The sequence below is a fragment of the Dendrobates tinctorius genome, unplaced genomic scaffold (assembly GCF_039654945.1).
Source record: "Dendrobates tinctorius isolate UK_male_01 unplaced genomic scaffold, ASM3965494v1 ptg000011l, whole genome shotgun sequence".
NCBI classification, from domain to species: Eukaryota; Metazoa; Chordata; class Amphibia; order Anura; family Dendrobatidae; genus Dendrobates; species Dendrobates tinctorius.
In genome coordinates this window covers 30885271-30903394 of record NW_027361679.1, presented here as the reverse complement: position 1 = coordinate 30903394, position 18124 = coordinate 30885271, and the positions used below count along the sequence as shown (strand labels likewise).

General features: G+C 42.5%; 1 protein-coding gene across 5 annotated transcripts in view; it reads left to right on the top strand.

Annotated features, from left to right (window-relative positions):
* Nucleotides 1-18124, top strand: part of SLC4A4 (solute carrier family 4 member 4) — a 395294-nt gene that overhangs the window by 242393 nt on the left and 134777 nt on the right. For all 5 annotated transcript variants that reach the window (XM_073590565.1, XM_073590581.1, XM_073590547.1 and 2 more), the window contains exon 5: nucleotides 2436-2571. In XM_073590565.1, coding sequence (XP_073446666.1) covers nucleotides 2436-2571 — 136 coding nt within the window. The remainder of the gene's footprint in view (nucleotides 1-2435; nucleotides 2572-18124) is intronic.

The following is an 18124-nucleotide window of genomic DNA, read 5'->3' as shown; positions in this document are numbered from 1 at the left end:
TTTGTTTCCTATCCCTGAGCCATCTCTTAACCCACTTACACATATTTTCCCCTATCCCCATTGTTCTCATTTTATGTATCAACCTTTTGTGTGGCACCGTATCAAAAACTTTTGAAAAGTCCATGTATACCACGTCCACTGTATTTCCTTGGTCCTTTCTGGAACTTACCTCTTCATAAAAGCTTATCAGATTAGTCTGACAGGAACGTTCCCTCGTAAACCCATGCTGATATTGGGTCATGAGGTTATTCTTCTTCAGATACTTCAGTATAGTATATCTTAGAAAACCCTCCAGGATTTTACCCACCATAGAGGTCAAGCTCACTGACCTATAATTTCCAAGTTCAGTTTTTATCCCCTTTTTGATTATTGGCACCACATTTGCTATACGCCAGTCCTGTGGTACAGACCCTGTTATTATGGAATCTTTAAAGATTAAAAATAATGGTCTATCTATGACTGTACTTAATTCCTGCAGTACTCGGGGGTAGAGCAATGCGTTTCGTTCATGAGGAAGACTTTTGTTGAAACGCGTTGATCTACCCTTCTCCAGAGTGTACAATGCCCGACATTATGTGCCATTCATTGTTTTTATAGCTTTAAAATAAGTTATTCTTTAGCTGTTCCAAGCTATCGCTGGATTTTTTTTGTGCTTCTCCTAAATAAATTATAATCACCAAACTTTAACTATCGCTCTAATTTACAAATATTTTAAAATTTGTACATTATGGGTCAAAAACGTTGCTGATCTTGTAAGTGCGAAGTGATCCGCCATGATGTGTTGCCCGTGTTTATTGCTGAGCGCTATAATCGTTTTTTTCACGGCTGAATTTAGCTGCATCTTTCTATAAATCCTGGAATGCGTAAAGTCACACTGTAGCAATGAAATGTTTTGTGAGAGCCTATAAACATCTTAAAATCTAAGAGGCAAGGTCATAAATAGAGCTGTAAGGGTGCGGAAAGCAAAACAAAACTGATGTGTTGCCCTTTAAATGCACTTTTTTTTACATTTGATTGGTAAAATCATGGGCCAGAAACCAATGAAACCTGATCACACATGTAACAGGAGAAATATAAAATATGAATATACTGGAAAGGTTAAACTTTATTATTCTCCTCTATGGATGTCCATCGCTGGTAACTAAAGCTTGGATTGTGAAAGGATAAAGCTATCTGTGTGTTCTCTTGTGTTTTCAGCAGAGAGGACATTAATCCTGTGAGTACTGTCATACTGTAATGGACTTATAATTGGAGATTTAACATGCACTTTTCTGGGAATTGTTTGATTTTGCAGATGAAAAATCTCAATCTTTTTATGATTATCTGATTTTCATTTTAATGCAGTTTCTGCCATCAACTAATACAACCAAACGTGTCATTTAGGTCTGCTGTATGTTAGTCTGGGTTGTAATAGTCTCGGTTACATTAGAAGTAGAAAGTTATGAAAGGTCGGAATTTCTTTTCTACTGTTTCAGATATTTTATGCGTAAGTGTTACCTTTGAACCACCTAATCATTAGCTTCAACAGTTTATTTGCTGTTTATATACTTTTATATACCACCCTGAAATAAAGCAAATGACCTTATATTATTAACACAGTAGCAAAAAAACCCTCACTACAGTCAATGATACAGGTCATTAGCCAGGGGAAGGACTTACAGAATAATTTAGCTGTGCAAATTATGTACTGTAGTTGTAACATTTTGGGAGTATGGTGACAGAAATACGAGCTACCGTGTAAGACGTAAGGGCTGAAGGTGAATGAAAGCTTGTAACCTTTTCAAAATTGTGAAATAATAAAATCCAACTTTTCTAAAATCCATAATAATGTTGAGCAGTAACACAAATAAAAGACCGTATTAAAGACACTATTCTTTCTAACATACTGTATTATAAAAAAGAACTGCCGTCAGCTGTGTAGAAGTTCACCCCAAGGTGTTTTTCAAGTGCACTGATGCCTATCATAATGTATTCTGTCCTATTCCACATGTAAAGAGCAGACTGTCTCTTGTTAAACATTGCTATATTGGTAATAAGTCCCTAAACCATCAGACCAATGAAAATGCCACTTTTTCCATGGGAGGGTGGAGTGCCTTTAGATGGATGCTCCTATCCAGTCCCATTGCCCGAGCTGGTTTGGTTGGAACTGGTTTCTTGCCATATAAATATTAAATTTGCTTACCTTAGCTTATTAAGTTGGTAAAATCTTTTGTACTTACTGTATTCTGTCCTGTAGACTTTAGAGCAGGATTAACATTTTAAGACCAGGTCAAATAGGTCCAGGCAACTGAGTTGACGGTTCTTAGTTATTATGTCCTCTGAAAATGAAGATCTCCAGAACGCAATAAATGCTTGTAGAGAAACAAAGATTGCGCATAGTCGCGTTTCAGTTGTTATCAACCAAGCTGTTAATCGAAGCATTTTCACCTCTACAGTCTCCCCAGCTGCAGAGCGTATTCGCTTCATCTTGGGGGAAGAAGATGATGGCCCAGCTCCTCCACAGCTCTTCACTGAGCTTGATGAACTTTTATCTGTTGATGGACAAGAAATGGAATGGAAGGAAACTGCCAGGTAAGACCTTCAAAAATGCCTCTATATTGTAAACTTTCCAAATAATCGAATAAAAAATCGCAAAATGTTAAAGTGATTTTCTAAGAGGGTTCCAACAAACACGGTAAGTCTTTAATTATTATACTTTTTGATATGCCTATGGTAGGAGAGGAAACAACGCATCCATAATTAGATAAAGAATACTTGATGGTTTCCTTGACAAATTAACAGCTAGTAATAGTACTACTGAAGCTCTATACTTCATGGTCAAATGCCCAATTTACATAGAAGGGTCATGGTAGCTGTTGGCCATTTTTGCAGCTAGTTTCATAATATTTTAATTGTTATTACCAAAATAAAGCATTATTGACTCAGTGGCTAAGTGCTCTATTTGACAGAGAGAATTGATAAATTAACATGAGATTCTATTTCACTTTTTTGAAATGTCCGAGCCTACGATTGAAACCTTCTTTAGAACCGTCATCAGTCATAAATTACTATTGGAGATTTCCAATGCTGGCAATATAGAACAGTTATAGTGCAATTGCATTCTAAAAAATATGTTATGAAAAGCGTAGCAAGACCACTACATAGAAGACAATCCAATCTTTATAATCCCAGATATTCTTTTTATATTATATCATTCATATAAAGTATATATATTGTTTTTATCCATAAAAATACTGCACAGATGATGTTATACAAAGTTATAAAGGACTAGATGACATCTCCCATATACTGGAGTAGATATGCTAAAGAATAACATTTTTAACATATGATTTCCTCTTTTACATTCACAATTTCCTCACTTGTTCAATAGCAGGATGTCAAATTGCAACCTTTTGGATATTGATATATATTGTGGGTGCTAAGAACATTTTTGAATATCCTATTGAAGCTTTTTCTACAGGTTGCAAGCTTTGAGTTTTCTATGAATCTTTTTCATGGAAATTTTACATGTCTTTCAATCCTATATCTGTAAATATTTAATTTGTGGTATATAAGATAGTTTCTAGAACTTTTGCCTGTTCATCCTTCTTTTGTAGTTTCATTGCTGGGGGGATGTATGACATTGTGTTGGAATGTGTATTCTGTATTAGTTTACGTTTGAATTATTGATCCATACTTGGTCAACAATATCATGGTTTTTATTTTCTTCTGAGAATATTAGTTAACATTTTGGCACCCAAATTGGTTGCTCTTCAAGTCCTTCTTGGACTCTGAGAGTAAAGTTCAGCAATTTCATTGCTAATCACATTCCTAAAATCACGTGTTATTTTGTGCTGAGTATGTGGGCATGGTTTTATGGGTACACAGGTACACTAGAGTAAGGATTTTAAAGAAAAAAATATACATACTTAAAACCTAGAAATGTGATGTTGGAATCACTGATGTAAACCTTAAAGGCCCTGACACACACTAGAATAATGTCATCCAAACCTGTTGATTTCGGGTCTCCCCACTCTTTCCAAAAAGTTCATGTCAGAGGTAAAAATCTTAAGGTACTGTCACACTTAGCGATGTACCAGCGATCCCGACCAGCGATATGACGCGGTCAGGATCGCTGGTACATCGCTAAGTGGTCGCTAGTGAGCTGCCACACAGGCAGATCTCACCAGCGACATCGCTGGGGACGGGGATCGCTACTTACCTGTCACACCAGGCGATCCTGCGTCCTCCCGCCCGGCTCCACGCGTCGCTCGTCCTCACAGCAGGAAGCGCCACAGGAAGCTGACGACGAGAAACAGTCCTGAACGTTCTCGCGCGATCAGCGATAATCAGCGGGGGAGCCGGTCGTAGGTAAGTATCACACACAGAGATATCGCTAGCAATATCGCTATAACGTCACTAGTTATAGCGATATTGCTAGCGATATCTCTTAGTGTGACATACCCTTTAGGGTGTATGGACTTTCAATGTCTGTTCCTTTAATTTTTCCAGAAGATAAGACACTGCCAGAGGTGTCTTGCAGTGTTTTATTGCACTCTCCCCATTGAGAACACATGTAGACTTGAGATAAGATAAGCCTACATGTGTATGATGAGATTGGGAGGAAAAAATGTTGGACTGAGAGCTTTTTAAGTCTGGATTCAGATGGCCTTTAGAATAATAATGACTAGCTAAGTTTAGCTCAGTGTGCATGTCTACAAGCGCATTAACTGCTTGCCATTACATTTAATGCCCTTTTACATTTAGCGATGCACCAGCGATCCGACCAGCGATTCGACCCGGTCAGGGTCGCTGGTGCATCGCTAAATGATCGCTAGTGAGCTTTCACACAGAAAGATCTCACAGCGATGCAGCAGCGACGCAGCGCACGATACTCACCTTTCACACACAGCGATCCTGGCATCCTCCCGCCCGCGTCCACGCGTCACTCGTCTCACACAGCAGGAAGCCCAGCAGGAAGCAGACGACGAGAAATGGAGCCGCCCGATCTCGCGCGATCAGCGATGGACAGCGGGGGAGCCGGTCGGAGGTAAGTATCACACATAGCGATATCGCTAGCAATATCGCTATAACGTCATAAAATCAGTGACGTTTTAGCGATATTGCTAGCGATATCACTATGTGTAAAACCCCCTTAACTGTTCCAAACTCTGATTAAAGCTTTTTGTGAGACAATATACTGTAGCTCCTATACAATGAATGTTTCATAGTTTTTTACCATAGCGACTTTATTTGGTATCAACTTTAATCTGTGGGTGGAGAGTGTGCACTAATAGCTAATATGAAAAAAACCTATTAAAATACAAGTAATTTGCAGGTTTACAAGTTTAGTCTCCTGATGTTAAAGGGAACCTATAACCTTGTTTTGACGCTATTCGATGCAGCCACTGCCTTTTGGGGCTTATCTACAGCATTCTATAATGCTGTAGATAAGCCCCCGATCCGACCTGAAAGAGAAGAAAAACAAAGTTTTATTATACTCACCCGGGGGCGGTTTGGTCCGATGAGCGTTTCAGGTCCTGGGTCCAGCGCCTCCCATCTTCGTGCAATGTCATCATCCTGCTTGCTTTATGCCGCGCTCCTGCGCAGTCATACTTATCTGCTCTGTTGAGGGCAGAGCAAAGTACTGCAGTGTGCAGGCGCCTGGAAAGGTCAGAGAGGCCCAGCGCCTGTGCACTGCAGTACTTTGCTCTGCCCTCAACAGGGCAGATCAGTACGCCTGTGCAGGAGCGCGGCACGAAGCAAGCAGGATGATGACATCGCATGAAGATGAGGTGCCGAATCCAGGAACTGCGACACCCATCGGACCGGACCGCCCCTGGTTGAGTATAATAAAACTTGTTTTTCTTCTCTTTCAAGTCAGACTGGGAGCTTATCTACAGCATTATTGAATACTGTAGATAAGCCTTGAAAGGCAGTGGCTGAATCTTATAGCGGCAAAACGAAGTGACAGGTTCCCTTTAAAAATCTGTTCAGGGACATTTTGCTCCTGCACAACATCTCTGAACGATCTCAAGCCATGGCCTGCCTATAACAATAAGCTGCAAGGCTTGCTCTCCTAAAAAAGTTGTCCCACCTTATTAAATGGGTAAGATGGCAAAATATTTTTTAAAATCAACTTTTAAATTTTCCTCATGAAAAATCCCTCCATTTTTGAGAATGGAGAGGATTTTTAATTCACTACTATAATGTATGTTGTCTCAGAGTTGGCTGTTTTAAGCAAGGATTACTTCTTTGCAAGATGATTGCTATAGCGCTTCCAAGAACCATTCTGAAGATGGTCAGATTGCTGGATTTGGCCAACTTTAGTACCTCATGATACTTGAAGTATTAGAGAGCAGGCAGTTCGGGTCAGCGGCTCAACCATGTTACCAGGATGAAATGTTCACCTCCAGGTAAGCAGGGAGGCAGGGGAGTGATATTTTCCTGAAGATAGGAACTTGATATTGCCTATTTATGTAACCCATTAATGCCGCACTCGCAATCCAATGTTCAATTTAGTGTTAAATGTACTGTAAGTTAAAATCTTTGCTTTTTTAGCTTGAGATTTGATGATAATATCTAATAGTTCAAAAAAGATTGGGATGCTGTTCCTATTAGTGGGTTTTGCAGTACACCAAAGAGGAGGAAAAGATGGACTAGTGAATCATCAATCAGTGCATGCTATGCTGCTCACCTGTTTCTGCTGATCGGACGTACCACTGATGATCCATCTTTCTTGATGTTCCTCACACTATCTTGCGTGCTCCCACCAATCAGGCCCCATCTCGCTTGTCCCAGATTGTTGGTGTAATACAGCAACAGTCTCCTCGTTCTAAAGGCCCTGTCACACTAAACGATGTCCCAGCGATCCCACCAACTATCCGACATGATGAGATCGCTGGGATATCATTAGGCTGATCGCTGGTGAGCTGTCACATAGACAGCCCCAGCGATCAGGACCAGCGACGCTGGACGCTGGTTTCTAATGTAAACGTCGAGTATCCAGGACGCACGACTCCTGGATACCCGCTGTTTACCTTGGAAACCGGCATACACCCTGGTTTCCAAGGTGTACGCCGGTTTCCAAGGTAAACAGCGGGTATCCAGGAGCCGTGACTCCTGGATACCCGACGTTTACATTAGCAACCAGCGTCCAGCGTCGCTGATCGCTGGTCTCTCGCTGCCACACGCAGCGATGCGCGCTGGGCAGCGGGAAACCAGTGATTGAAAAACGGCCCAGGCCGCACAAGCACGATCAGCGATAGCCGGCAGGGGGGCCGGTCGCTGATCTCTGTCACACACAGCGATCTCGCTGGCGAGATCGCTGATGTGTCACAAAATCAGCGATCTCGCTAGCGAGATCGCTTAGGGTACCGTTACACTTAGCGATGCACCAGCGATCCTGACTACTATATGGATCGCTGGTGCATCGTTAAGTGGTTGCTAGTGAGCTGCCACACAGGCAGTTCTCACCAGCGACATAGCAGGGGTCGGGGGTCGCTACTTACCTGTCAGACGCGGCAATGAAGATGTCCTCCCGCCCGCATCTACGCATCACTCGTTGGCACCACAGGAAGCCCAGCAGGAAGCGCCCGACGAGAAATGGTCCAGAACGTTCTCGCGCGACCAGCGATGAGCAGCGGAGGAGCCGGTCGGAGGTATCAGACATAGCGATATCGCTAGCAATATCGCTGCTACGACACAAAATCGGTGACGTTACAGCGATATTGCTAGCGATATCGCTATGTGTAACGGGGGCTTAAGTGTGACGGGGCCTTTAGACCACCTCAGTTAAGGCCCCGTCACACTAAGTGACTTACCAGCGATCCCGACAATGATATCAACATGTCAGGATCGCTGGTGAATCGCTATGTGATCGCTGGTGAGCTGTCACACAGACAGCTTCACCAGCGATTAGCACAGCGACGATTCATGTCAAAAATAGAATTAAAATAAAAAATATTGTTATTCTTACCTTCCGACGTCCCGAGCAGCATTCCCGCCTCTCTCCATGCTCCGGTCCCAGTAATCCTTTGCGAGAATTACCGTGATGACGTCCGTTCTCGCTGGATCGCGAAGTCTCGCAGTCATTCTTGCAAAGGATCACTGGGACCGGAGCGTGGAGAGAGGCGGGAATGCTGCGCGGGACGTCGGAAGGTGAGAATAGTAACATTTTTTTTTTTTAATTATTTTATCGCTCATCGCTGGTCTCCCGCCTGTCACACACAGCGATGCGTGCTGGCCAGCGGGAGATCAGCGACAAAAGAAATGTCCAGAGGTTTCCAAGAGCGATCAGCGATACCGGCAGGGGGGGCGGTCGCTGATCGCTGTCACACATAGCGATCTCGCTGGTGAGATCGCTGTTGTGTCACAAAACTTGTGACTCAGCAGCGATCTCGCTAGCGAGATCGCTATGTGTGACGGGACCTTTACTTTCACACCACTTATCTAATCTTACCTAATTAAGGATTCTCTCTTTAAGCTCATTGTTTGTTTATTGAAATGTCCATGTATCACATCATGCCTGTGTTCTTTACTGTATATAATTGAGTTTCTTCAAATATTTTGTTATATCAGCCTGATGAAGAGTCATAAGCAGTCTCGAAAGCTTGCTTTGTAATATCATTCACTATATTTTGTTAGCCATTAAAAGGTATCACACCCACAAGATTCCTATTTTGTTTCTCCCACTGAGAGCATTCTATATCTTTTTATCAGTTAGGTGGCCACCCAGGGTTGGACTGGCCCACCAGGAAATCGGAGAATCCTCTGGTGGGCCCGCCCCCCTAACCAGCACCAAAACTCCTGCCTTCACAATAGTGCCTGTTCTACCCTGTATTAAGATCGCATGCACGGAGCGGTGAGTGCGTTATTCTATACCAGGTGCTGGCGGATCGTCTGCACTGCTAAGCAACAAGTGATTCTATTGATCTCATTGTACTCACCGCTCTCTCAGCTGTGGTGTGGTCGATGATATCAATAGAAGTCGGCAGCAGGAGGTGATGAGAAAGCACTCAATTCATATCACTTGTTGCTGAGAAGTGCAGACGGCCTGCCGACACAGGGTATGGAATAACGCATGCACAACAAAGCCAAACACACAAATTGTGCTCAGGCTGCTGGAGTCCAGAGTAGGGAAATGAAGAGCTGCACCATGGAGCCATGTGAGGAGAGGACTAAGGGACTGCACAATGGAGCCGTGTACAGATAGGAATGAAGACCCATGACTCAGTGTGAGTGCTTTGAGGATGTATTTTGGAAAGGGTTGATGTAACTTGAGTCAGGCTGCATAGGGAAAGTGATGATAAGGGGCTGTGTGGAGAAGGGGCATGAGGAGGAGCTGAGTGGAGAAGGGGGAATGATGATGGACTGAGAGGAGAAGGGGGAATGAGGGGCTATGTGGAAAAGGGGGATGATGGGCTGTATGGAGAAGGGCAGATGATGAGGGGCTGAGTGGAGAAGGGGCATAGAATCATAGAATCATAGAATTGTAGAGTTGGAAGGGACCTCCTGGGCCATCTGGTCCAACCCCCTGCTCAAAGCAGGATTCGCTAAATCATCCCAGTCAGATGTCTGTCCAGCCTCTGTTTGAAGACTTCCATTGAAGGAGAACTCACCACTTCTCGTGGCAGCCTGTTCCACTCATTGATCACTCTGACTGTCAAAAAGTTTTTTCTAATATCTAATCTGTGTCTCCTCCCATTCAGTTTCATCCCATTGCTTCTAGTCTTTCCTTGTGCAAATGAGAATAAAGTTGATCCTTCTACAATGTGACAGCCCTTTAGATATTTGTAGACAGCTATTAAGTCTCCTCTCAGTCTTCTCTTTTGCAAACTAAACATTCCCAAATCCTGCAACCTTTCCTCATAAGACAGGGTTTGCAGACCGGTCACCATTCTGGTCGCTCTTTTCTGAACTTGCTCCAGTTTGTTGATGTCTTTTTTAAAATGTGGTGCCCAAAATTGGACACAATATTCCAGATGAGGTCTGACCAAAGAGGAGTAGAGGGAAATAATGACTTCACGTGATCTAGACTGTATGCTTCTGTTAATACATCCTAGAATTGCATTTGCCTTTTTTGCTGCTGCATCACACTGTTGACTCATATTCAGTCTGTGATCTATTAGTATACCCAAGTCTTTTTCACATGTGCTGTCACTTAGCCCTATTCCTCCCATTCTATATATGCTTTTTCCATTTTTATTGCCCAGATGTAGTACTTTGCATTTCTCCCTGTTAAAAACCATTCTGTTAGTTGCTGCCCACTTCTCCAGTTTATTTAAATCTTTTTGAATCCTCTCTCTCTCTTCTCTAGTATTAGCTATCCCTCCTAGCTTTGTGTCATCAGCAAATTTAATCAGTTTACCCTCAATTCCTTCATCTAAATCGTTGATAAAGATGTTGAACAATACAGGGCCCAGGACAGAGCCCTGTGGTACCCCACTTGAGACATTCTTCCAACTGGATGTGCAGCCATTTACGACCACTCTTTGGGTCCGATCACTAAGCCAGTTATGAATCCACCTAACAGATGCCTTGTCCATTCCATACTTAATCATTTTTTCAATAAGGATTGTATGAGAGACTTTGTCAAATGCTTTGCTGAAGTCAAGATATACTATATCTACAGCATTTCCTTGATCCACCCAATCAGTGATACCGTCATAGAAGGAAATTAAGTTAGTCTGACATGACTTATTAGTTACAAACCCATGCTGACTCTGTTTAATCACTTCATTCTTATCCAGGTATTGACATACATGTTGTTTAATAATTTGTTCAAAGATCTTTCCTGGTATAGAAGTCAGACTCACCGGCCTATAGTTACCTGGGTCCACCTTCTTCCCCTTTTTGAAGATAGGAACAACATTTGCTCTTCTCCAGTCTTCTGGCACTTCTCCTGTTCTCCAAGAATTTTCAAAGATTATAGAGAGGGGTTCAAAAATTTCTTCTGCTATCTCCTTCAGTACTCTGGGGTGTAATTCATCTGGACCTGGAGACTTGAATTCATTTAGGCTAGCTAAGTGTTTCCTCACTATCTTTCTGTTTATAGATATCCTGGATTCTTCTATTCCCTTAATAGGACAGTGAATAACAGTTGATGTTACATTTCCTTTCTGAGAGAAAACAGATGCAAAATAGGAATTTAAAAGTTCAGCCTTCTCAACATCCTGTCTTACCATTTCATCATTTTCATCCTGTAAAAATCCTATAGCATCTTTGACTTTTCTTTTACTTTTGACATATCCCCAAAATCCTTTATTATTGCTTTTGACATCTCTTGCAAGCCTCAATTCATTTTCAGCTTTAGCTAATCTGATTTGTGCCCTGCAAGTTCTGCAGACAGCATTATATTCTTCTTTAGATATGCCTCCCTCTTTCCATTTTATAAAGATTTTTTTCTTCCTTTTTAGCATGTGCTTAAGTTCTGTGTTCATCCATCCTGGTTTCCTTAACTGCTTCCTATTCTTCCCTCTTTTCGGAATTGTTAACAACTGTGCTTTGAGAATTTCATTTTTCAAGATTTCCCATCCTTCCTGGACATTTTTGTCTTTAAGGATATCCAGCCATTGGATCCCTCCAATTCTCTTTCTGAATCCCTTAAAATCTGCCTTTCTGAAATCTAACCTTGACGTCTGAGTCTTCACAGGTCTTCCGCCTCTAGTTATCCAAAATTCTAAAATAGTATGGTCGCTACCTCCTAGGGTCCCAGCCACTTTTACCTCCTCAACCATTTCCTCCCTGTTTATAAGGATTAGATCCAAGGTAGCAGTTCCCCTTGTTTTCTCCCTTACCTTTTGGAAGATAAAGTTGTCAGCAAGAGAGGATAAGAATTTCCTTGACCTGTTAGTTTTGCCTGAGAGAGATTCCCAACAAATGTCTGGATAGTTGAAATCTCCCATGACAACTATGTCATATTTTTTGGAGAACTTGGCCATTTGATGCATAAAGAGTTCATCCATATCTTCAGCTTGCACAGGCGGCCTGTAGTAAATGCCTACAATGGTGTCCTTTCCATTGTTCTGTCCTTGTATTCTTACCCAAACAGTTTCCACAGAACTCCCAGTCTCTGAAGCTTCAATCTCTGTGCAGATATACGCGTTTCTAACATACAATGCGACACCCCCTCCTCGTTTATCAAGTCTGTTTCTTGCAAATAAGTTGTATCCTTCTAGTCTTGTATTCCAATCATGTGTATTGTCCCACCAAGTTTCAGTGATTCCAATGACATCATATTTCTTTTCCTGTGTTAGTAGTTCCAATTCTCCTTGTTTGTTGCCCATGCTTTGTGCATTAGTATAGAAACATTTTAGTTTGTGATTGGTTTCTCTTTCTCCAATATTTTTATTAATTAGATTCTTTCGTCTTTGTTCTTCCTTTCCACTTCTAATAGCAGAGTTCTCAATAGCATTTGTCAGGTGTATGGCTTTTTCTGGTCTTTTGCTTCCCTTCCCATGTTGTTCTAGTTTAAAGCTCTCCTTACAAGTGTAGCAAGGCGACTTCCAAATACATGCTTTCCAGTCTTCGTAAGGTGCACCCCATCTCTAGCAAGTAGTCCATCGTATAAGTAGTTCACTCCGTGATCCAGAAATCCAAATCGTTGCTGACGGCACCATCGACGTAGCCAGTTGTTCACCTGCAGAATCTTATTCCACCTCCTTGTTCCATGGCCATCCACTGGGAGGATGGAAGAGAAGACCACCTGCGCTCCCAGTTCTTTCACTTTCTTGCCTAAGTCTTCAAAGTCTCTGCAGATGGTTTCCAGGTCGTTTCTTGCAGTGTCATTTGTCCCCACATGTAGTAGCAGGAATGGGTAGTCATCTGTAGGTCTGAAGAGTCCTGATATCCTGTCAGACACATCTTTAATTTTTGCACCTGGAAGACAACACATTTCTCTTGAAGTTATATCCGGTCTGCAGATAGCGGCCTCTGTTCCTCTCAACAGGGAATCCCCCATGACCACCACTCTCCGTTTCTTCTTCACAACATTTTTCTTTCTCCATCCAGGAGGACTCTGAAGGCGTACAAGGTTGCTGCTTGTTGGCAAAGTCTTATCCTGATGTATTTCTTCATTGTTTTCCTGCGTGAGAGCCTGGTACTGGTTTCTGAGCAGTATGGGTGCTGACTGCCTCCTGATCCTCCTGCTTCTCTGGGTCACATGTCTCCATTCCTCTGTTTCTTCAGGTGCACTTCGAATTTCTTCTCTTTCTGTAACATGAAGAGATAATTCTGCTCTGTCCAAGAACTCTTCACCTTCCTTAATGATCTTCAACGTAGCTAACCTCTCTTCGAGATTTTGCAACTTTTCCTCCAACAGGGACACAAGCTTGCATTTGTGGCATGTGAAGTTTGGCTTTTCCACTGGTAAGTCTGTGAACATGTAGCAAGAAATGCAGCTCACCAAATGGCTCCTGGCCTCTTCCATCTTGAGATTTCTTAAAAACGATGAAGGATGAGCCCTATCGGCGCGCGGTTTTTCCGATTTCCTCTTTTCAGCTGCAACGGCCAAAACCCAGTGATCGTTGAGCTCGCGGAGACTCTTCACTTATCCCAGAAGGCACTGGGAATATGCAAATGATCTCCTCAAGACTCTTCCCCTGGTTTTCCGATTTCCTCTTTTCAGCTGCAACGGCCAAAACCCAGTGATCGTTGAGCTCGCGGAGACTCTTCACTTATCCCAGAAGGCACTGGGAATATGCAAATGATCTCCTCAAGACTCTTCCCCTGGTTTTGATGAGGGGCTTAGTGGAAAAGGGGGGTATAAGGAGGGGTGATCAGTAACTTTGTGGAAAAGGGGGATGATGAGAAGGTTGTGTGGAGAAGGGGGAGTGAGGAAAAGCCTCTCGGTGCAAATTTCTCAAAGTGAACTCTCTGAGCTCAGCGCTGCACCATGATACTTTCTCACTGCTAGCAGGGATCTCACCGAAATCATTTCAGTTCAGGGGCCTGGCTGGGAATGCAGCATCAGTGACCGGCGTTAACTTCAATGACGTCACTGCTAGTTACTGATGCTGCGCTTGCAGCAGCTCAATCCTGATTGGTTCTCAGCCTGGATTGTCACATCTTGGTGCCATCCAGGTTGAAAACTATTTATCCCCAGCGGTGGATTATGACGTGGGTCAGAGCGATGGACAGGTGAGGGATATGGTTGTAAATTATTTTTGTTTTATTACAGGACACAGTGGCTTCAATGGAATGGGCTATGACGTGAGTATGGTTAAATTTAGAATCATTAAAGGAGTCTTTGTGATTCTTTCAATTAAAGGACTTTATTCTGGTTGTGTGTTTATTTACCATATAACTAAAAGATTAGTAATGGACAGGTGTCGTATAGATGCCTCTCCATTACTAATCCGTGGGCTTGATTTCACCAGACAATGCAAAGGTGACATCAACCCCACAAATATGAACCCCACTTGACACCACTACAGGGCAACTGGGAAGAGCCTGCCAAAGTGCCAGAATTGGCGCATCTAATAGATGCGTCTTTTCTGGGTGGCACTGGACTGCTGTTTTTAAGCTAGGGAGGCCCAACATCAAAGCCTCCAGCTGGTTGTGAAAAATGGGGGGATCCCACATCGTTTTTTAAATTATTTATTTAAATAATTAAAAAAAGTGTGGGGACCCCTTTATTCTTGATAACCATCCTTGCTAAAGCTGATAGCTGAGGGTTGCAGTCTCCAGCTGTGAGTTTTCCTTACTGGTTATCAAAAATACAGTGAAACCCATGCCATTTTTTTTTATTAATTATTTATTTAGATCACAGACTGAACACTCCCATTAGCCACTCATGCTCTCACTGTCATTAGCGGCAGCAGGCGTAGGCTGAAGGGAGTAGTAATCCCATTATCCGACGCTGGTGACCGGAGGTAAACTTTATACCTCCGATCACAGCTGTGAGCTCAAGCTGTCATTTGATAGTGTGGAAACTGCGACTGTCTGACCATCGGTAATGATTTTACCGCTTATCAGAAGCATTATTTGCCATGCTGTCATGCGCATGACAGTGTGGCAAACATTGCATGTTTGGGCCCCCCATTCAAGTGAATGGGATCCAGGTAGTATTTTGGTACCCTTACCCAAATTTTTTTTTAACTGTTTGGCCGAACCAACTGGACCCGATCATCCATCGGTCCGCCCATATCTAATCCTGAGTCTGGTGTGAGTATGTCATGTGTCTAACATGTGACTGGTGTGTACATATCCTGTGTCTTGCATGTGACTGATGTGTATATGTCCTGTGTCTAGCGTGTGACTGGTGTATATGTGTCTTGTGTCAACTGTGTGACTGGTGTATATGTGTCTTGTGTCTAGCCTGTGACTGTTGTATATATGTCATGTGTCTAGCGTGTGACTGGTGTGTATGTGTCATGGGTCTAGTGTGTGACTGGTGTGTATGTGTCATGTGCCTGACATGTGACTGTTGTGTATGTGTCCTGTGTCTACCTGTAACTGTTGTATATATGTCCTGTGTCTAGCGCGTGACTGGTGTGTGTCATGGGTCTAGCGTGACTGGTGTGTATGTGTCATGTGTCTGGTGTGTGACTGGTGTGTATGTGTCATGTGTCTACCATGTGACTGACTGGGGTATATGTGTCTGGCGTGTGACTGGTGTGTATGTGTCCTGCGTCTAGTGTGTGACTAGTGTGCATTTGTCCTGTGTCTAGTGTGTGTATGTGGCACATGTCATTAATACAATCTTTCTGTGCTTATAGAATATCATTGTCCTCGGCAGCACTTGTCTTGTTTACACAAATTACTGTATCTGCTGCCGATAAGGATGTTTTTAAATCAAGCCTAAAAATCATTGCACCCAACAAATGAGCATTTTGGTGGTTTGTCAGGTGATTGTTTGGACGGGTATATACGGTAGTTGGAAAGAATTCCCTGATTATCAGCTTGACTAGATGGATGCTAAGGGAAGACTCTGCAGCTAGTACCCGTTAAGCATGGTGGGCCCCAAGATTGATTTTCTCTGGTGGGTCCGACGCTGTGACCACCTGATCTTCAGCCCCTGTTATTTAAACTACTTTATGCAGATTATTTTTCCTGAGAACGAAAGAATTGAGCATGTTAATATCTTACTCCCAAATTCTTCATTCCTCTGCCATCAGCCATCTAGAGAAAGTAGAGCCTAAGGCTATGTGCACACGTTGGAAAAGTGGTGCTGAATTTTCTGCACAAAATCCGCATCTCCTGGCAGAATCCGCAGCCGCGGATTTGCCGCTGTTTTTATGTGGATTTGCTGCAATTTTTGCCACTGCGGATTTCTAACATGGAGGGGTCCAGAAACGCTACAGATCCGCACAAAAGAAGTGACGTGCACTTCTTTTAAATCCGCAGCAATTCCGCACTGATTTTTCTGCACCATCTGCACAGCTTTTTTTTTTTTTTTATTGATTTACATTGTACTGTAAATCACAGTGCGGATCTGCAGCGTTTCTGCGTGAAAAATCCGCTGCGGATTCGCAGCAAATCTGCATCGTGTGCACATAGCCTAACACATAAACTTTAAATTATCTGCCAAGTTCACTTAAATCTGCAGTTTAGGATGACATAATAGATTTCCCTGTTGTGCATATATACTTTTTCTTCACCCTATTTTACATGTTTTACCATCAAACTTGTCCAGTTTACTTAACCATTTTACAGGAACCTACAACAATTATGATGTAGGGTGGTATTCTTGAGTCCTACATTGACTCTCTTTGACATGGTGACACATGGTTTACTTAGAGACTTGAAATTAAAAATCCTTTAGGCCAGATTCACATCAGGGGATTGGGTAAACGTCAATTAATAAAATTAAAAAAAAGCGCTAAAACAGTGACTGTTGTGGAGGTCTGAACCAATACGAGGATATTAATTCTACTCATTATCATTATTTCTTTTATTATTATTATTTTGGGCTAATATTAATTTTATCATTTAATATTAAACAGAAATAAATGTTGACTAGCTACTACTGCTAATACTTGTTGTGATAGTTTATTGTAACTTGTATTCTTGCCCGTAGCATCTAATCAATACCATGTAGTTTACCGTGCAGAAAATCATACTGCTCTTGCCATTCCTCATTAATTATACCCACACTGTTTGATAGCCCACACAACTCCTACACAGTATATGTATCCAATATCTTCCCACACATTATGATGCCACCACAGCTCCCCACACAAAATAATGCCCTTACAGTCCACACAATTATGCCTCCCATCTCTCCACACAGTATGATAACCCCACAACCCACAGTATCATAGCCTCCACACACTGTGGTATGATGTTCCAAAAGCCCCACCACACAACATGATACCCTTACAGTTCCCCACACAATTACTGACTTACAATAAAAGAGAAAAAAAGCCACTCACTTAGCGCTGTTCCTATGATGCGCTTCTCCAGTCGGTGCTGCGAGAACTGATGCTCAGATGTCAATCTAGTGGTGACACCGCACCTTCTGCACTGAGAGTCAGATTCACAAGCTAAATGTTGGAAAAGGGAGCCCGTGACTCCTTGTTTTACCCTTGTGTTCAGCTGTAGCTGCATCTGGAGTGGAAGTCATGGCGCTAGGTGAGGGTATTATGGTGCCGTTGGGCCTTCCCAACTCATTGGCCTCATGGTAGCTTTGTGGTTTATGCTGTTAGTAGTGCGCCACTGTTTCCAGCCCTTTTACTGTCCAGGTCTGCAAGCCAGACAGAAACACCCAAGGGGTCAGATATGGCTTGTGGGTTCTGCACTTTGCCACTTCTGTCTTGGTAGATGCACTTTTTAGTACCTCAATGGTGCTTTCAAGTTAAAGGGTTTGTTTCTTTCAGCATTTTTTTTGTCAAATAGATGCCATAGAGACAATCTTCTGGTGGTCATAGACTTTCCTAACCTGAACTGATGAACTGTTATCTCCAGGGAAGAACGTTGTAGAATTGCATGTTTTATATGAATATAAAAGGTCCTTTTACATTCTAATCTCCTGCAGTTCTTGGTACATTATACTTTATTGTGTGTAGTTCTAAAAACGGTGCAGATATTGATTGTCAAAGGTGTCTAGCTCTTATTTTATTTCTGCTGCTCCCCTCAGTATTCCATTTTTTTTGTTTTTTTTAAATACGCCATATGGTTTCAGAGATATGGACCTCTTTTATTT